The following is a 4,829-nucleotide window of genomic DNA, read 5'->3' on the forward strand; positions in this document are numbered from 1 at the left end:
AGTTAACGTTTAATAATTTATTTATTTATTTTGTTTGTTTGTTTTTGTCATCTGACAGATTCTTGTCTTCGGATATTATAGTATGACTGGATATATTTTTTTAATATGCTTTTGACTACATATAGTGTGAAGCTTATGCTTTCTGTGAACATATCTCACTGATATGATGAAATTGCAGCGATTGTGTGGCTTTCGGTTTGATTTTAACTCATATAAGTAATACACTTTTATTTCAGCTTTTGGTTAAACGTTCTTCCAAATGAATTTTATTTACGCTGTTCAGACTCTAAGGGACGCTGTTGGCCAAGAAAACATTTGAAGTAATGCTGCAACTGAGGAAGAGGAGAGAAAGGAGACAGAGAAAAGCGTCCTCACACTGAATAAGGTTATAGGAGCAATACGTTAGACGAGAAGCGATCGTTTTTTGTCCGACCTAGATGCAGAGGATTTTGATTTTTGTTCAGCTTGCTCATACCTGACTAACTTAAGTGGATCTAAATTCGGTATTGTCATCTTTCCTGATGGAGACCCACCAGCATCGATGTGGAAAATGGCTTCTGCTGCTCAGGACTCCTCTGTGGCAACTGTTTCTTGTTCTCTTGATGGCGTTGTCCATTGACGGCCAAATCCGGTATTCAATTCCAGAGGAAATGAAGAAAGGTTCTGTTATCGGTAATGTTGCACAAGATCTTGGTTTGGATTTGAGTAGGCTGCGTTCTGGCCGTGCCCGTATCGTGAGCGGAGAGAGCAACCAGTACACCGAGCTGAAGGCGGACAAAGGGATTTTAGTCGTGAATGAGAAAATTGACAGAGAGCAGCTCTGCGGAGAGGTAACGCCGTGCAGTTTCAGCTTTGAAATCATTTTAGAAAACCCAATTGAACTACACAGAGTCACCGTGGAAATACTAGACGTCAATGATCATGCGCCGACCTTCAAAAACAAATCGATCAATTTAGAAATTAGCGAATCTGCAACGATAGGATCCCACTTTGACTTAGAAAGCGCATATGATCCTGATGCGGGTATTTATAGTTTGCAAAATTATGTCCTTTCACCGAATGATCATTTTGTTTTGAAGCAGCATTCAAACGCAGACGGAGTAAAATTTCCTGTCATGATTTTACAGAAGCCATTAGATCGAGAGTTGAACCCGCACGTCTCTTTAAAGCTGATAGCTGTAGATGGAGGAACTCCGCAGCGCTCCGGAACAGTAAATATTGAGATCAATGTCCTCGATGCGAACGATAATCCTCCCAAATTTAGTCAGTTAGTGTACAAAGCTGTTGTGATGGAAAACGCCCCTATAGGCACATACATAACAACGGTAAATGCCTCAGATGCAGACAGCGGTTCTGATGGCTTAGTTACGTATTCCTTTTCCAATGTAAAAAGAAATTTTGCTTTTGTAATTGACAGCTTCTCTGGCAGAATAACTGTGGTGGGCAGTATTGATTATGAGAAAGACAAGAAATTTGAAATAAGAGTAATCGCAAAAGATCAGGGAGGTCTCACTGACGCAACAAAAGTTACAATCGACGTTTTGGACGCTAATGATAACGCACCAGTTATTAGTATAATGTCTTTCTCAAACACAGTTTCAGAGGACGCACCTTCAGGTACGACTGTGGGTGTTTTTAATGTAAAAGATGTTGATTCTGACAGAAACGGGCAAATAAAATGTTCAGTTGAATCCAACTTTCCCTTTAAAATACAGTCCTCCCTCACGGATTATTATAATTTACTATTAGATTCGTATCTTGATCGAGAAACAACACCTGAATATAATATAACAATTACCGCAATGGATCATGGATCTCCATCGCTTTCTTCGTCTGCAGTTTTGTATCTGAAAGTCTCTGATGTAAACGACAATCCGCCAATCTTTGAAAACCCAAATTATTCGGCAATAATAATAGAAAATAACACCCCAGGGCTTTCAGTATTCAGTATGAGTGCAAGAGATTCAGACTGGAATCAAAACGCAAAAATATCATACTTTCTGGAGGACACTGTAGTTGGTGGTAGTCCAGTTTCTTCTTATGTGTCAATAAATTCCGAAAGCGGAGTAATACAAGCAGTACGCTCATTTGATTATGAACAAATAAAACAGCTCGTGTTTACAGTAAGAGCGCAGGATGGAGGCTCTCCTCCACTCAGTAGTAACGCGACTGTCAAAATCCTGATCCAGGACCAGAACGATAACCCTCCGCAGGTTCTGTATCCAGTCCAGACTGGTGGCTCCATGGTGGCTGAAATGGTGCCTCGTTCAGCAGATGTGGGCTACCTGGTGACTAAAGTGGTGGCTGTGGATGTGGACTCTGGACAGAATGCCTGGCTCTCCTATAAACTCCAGAAAGCCACAGACAGAGCGCTGTTTGAAGTGGGCTTNAATAAAATATATTTTATTTTATTTATACTTGTATCAAATTTGTTTTTTTTTTGTTTTTTTATAACTTTGATTAATATGTTACAACTTACTGCAACATGTTTATTAGAATTAACACATTGCTGATGAACTAGTGATGAACTAGCTAGTCTTGCAACTAACGGCTAATATTTAACAATATGTGCAAACTAACAGAATCAACACAAATGAGTTTTAACAATTTAAACTATAAAGTAGGGAATGTAATCACAAATTATTTACTCCCCCACCCCAAAAAATACTTTTTTTACCTAAAAATTATGTTCACATGATTATTTTTTAAATGTTTGTCACAGGTTGCAAGTTCTTCATAAGTGAACTACAGACTAAAGTGAGAATCTGCAGAGTGAGTCAGATCTTTTCCAACCTTTTTCTGATTGGGGGAATTGCAAGTGTTACAACTGACCCATGTTACAACTATGTGCGATCCCTCTAACATCCTGCTTGCCCTCACAAGTTAGAAATCGCAACTTTTAAATATGAATTTGATATCTTAGGAATGATTTAATCTGGACCTTTTTTTTCTGAGTCATTAAATGCACTTGCACATGTTAATTCAATTACCTGAATTGAATGTCAGTAGAGATGTTATCCTGTTTCAGTATAAACATGATAACATATCTGAAATGTGTTCACTGGATGGTAGTTAAACGACACTGTGATTGTGTGATCTCTTTAAAATGAACTATTAAAGTACTGAGATATGCAATGTTTGACGTAGTGCAGTTCATTTTGTTGAACAGTGAAGGACGCTGTTTGCCATCAAGTTGCTGAGGAGGTTTTCATATTGTGCTCTCCTAAACGTCAGCACGTTGCATTGAGAGGAAGAGAGTGGCAGAGTTAACAACCAGGATCGCCGTGAAAAGCAGGAGGCAGGTCTGCACAAATAGACCCCTTTGTTTTGCCGATTATTTTATTCTCGTTTTTGGGACCTCGCCATCATTTGTACTATTCAAAACTGAACAGCAGAGATAAGAAGAGGACGAAGGCTTTCTAATTTTAAGCATTTTTATGCCGGTTGGAATGATGAGATGGCAAATGGTGCTGCTTTTCTCTCTGCTCCGTCTCGGTGTTTTGCGCGGTCAGGTCAGTTACTCCGTTCCGGAGGAAATGAAAAGCGGGTCTGTAATTGGAAATATAGCTCACGATTTAGGTTTAGGGGTGGACCGATTGAAATCTGGCAAAGCTAGAATTTACACTGGTGATACTGATGAGTACGTGGAGCTGAATCGGGAAAGAGGGGTGCTAAATGTTAAACAGAGAATAGACAGAGAAACGCTGTGCGGTCAAACAATGCCCTGCGCGCTGCATTTTCAAATAATCCTTGAAAACCCAATGGAGTTTTACACGGTGACAGTGGAGATTACTGATATAAATGACAATCCTCCTACATTTGAGAGAGGGGAGATGAAATACGAGATCAGTGAATCGGCTCTTATTGGAGCTCGGTTTGTTCTAGAAAAAGCAATTGATGATGATGTTGGTGTCAACGGTTTAAGCAGCTACACCCTTAAACCGAACGACAATTTTGTTCTGAAAACGACGAGCCGAGTTGATGGCACTAAACATGCAGAGATGGTTTTGCAGAAACCTCTAGACCGAGAAAAAAATGAACATTTATCACTAACATTAACCGCTGTGGATGGGGGCGAACCTCAGCTCACCGGAACAATGCAGATTATCATAACTGTGTTAGATGTAAATGACAATCCACCCGTTTGTTCCAAACCAGAGTATAAAGTAAGTGTTGCAGAAAATGCTCCTGCTGGGACTATTATAACCACAGTGAAGGCCAGTGACAAAGATAAAGACAACAACGGAAAGATAATGTACACAATTCCAAAATCAGCAGCTGCAAGTCTCTTCCAAATTAATTCTGAAGACGGAGTATTGATGCTGAACGGAAATATAGACTACGAAAAAAGAAGAATTTATGAGTTAGACATTCAGGTCTCAGATCTAGGAGGATTGTCCGACGCTTGTAAAGTGATAGTTGACGTCACAGACATAAATGATAACCCACCGTCCATTAACGTGATGTCTAAATCAACCGCATTGCCTGAAAATGCAAAACCCGGAACGGTTGTAACAATGTTGAACATTCAAGATCCAGATTCTAATGAAAATGGTAGAGTTATGTGTGTTTTAAGTGAAAACTCTGCGTTTAGTATTAAAACATCCACGAATAATTTTTTTACTGTCGTGACAGAGGGGGAATTAGACAGAGAAAAAGCGTCTCAATATAACATTACAGTGACCTGCTCTGATGAAGGTGTGCCCTCACTCTCCAGCAGCGTTACTCTAACTTTGCAGATCTCTGACGTGAATGATAACGCACCTGTCTTTGAGCGGAGCTTATATGAGGCCTACATTGTAGAAAACAATACACCGGGTGTGTCTATA

General features: G+C 39.7%; 3 protein-coding genes across 4 annotated transcripts in view; all 3 read left to right on the forward strand.

The window, feature by feature from the left end:
* Window positions 1–319, forward strand: part of LOC106950261 (protocadherin gamma-B7-like) — a 13,480-nt gene extending 13,161 nt beyond the window's left edge. Inside the window, exon 3 of the mRNA XM_015037003.1 lies at window positions 284–319. Coding sequence (XP_014892489.1) covers window positions 284–319 — 36 coding nt within the window. The remainder of the gene's footprint in view (window positions 1–283) is intronic.
* LOC106950266 (protocadherin gamma-A11-like) overlaps window positions 1–4,829 on the forward strand; it is a 165,445-nt gene that overhangs the window by 37,938 nt on the left and 122,678 nt on the right. The window lies entirely within an intron of this gene.
* The window catches only part of LOC106950262 (protocadherin gamma-A2-like), a gene marked incomplete at its 3' end in the record, with an annotated part of 10,856 nt that continues 6,629 nt past the window's right edge, over window positions 603–4,829 (forward strand). Inside the window, exons 1-2 of the mRNA XM_015037004.1 lie at window positions 603–830; window positions 2,190–2,374. Of these exons, the coding sequence (XP_014892490.1) occupies window positions 603–830; window positions 2,190–2,374 (413 nt within the window). The remainder of the gene's footprint in view (window positions 831–2,189; window positions 2,375–4,829) is intronic.

This window comes from Poecilia latipinna, unplaced genomic scaffold (assembly GCF_001443285.1).
Source record: "Poecilia latipinna isolate Pla-1442-1.1 unplaced genomic scaffold, P_latipinna-1.0 Scaffold388, whole genome shotgun sequence".
NCBI classification, from domain to species: domain Eukaryota; kingdom Metazoa; phylum Chordata; class Actinopteri; order Cyprinodontiformes; family Poeciliidae; genus Poecilia; species Poecilia latipinna.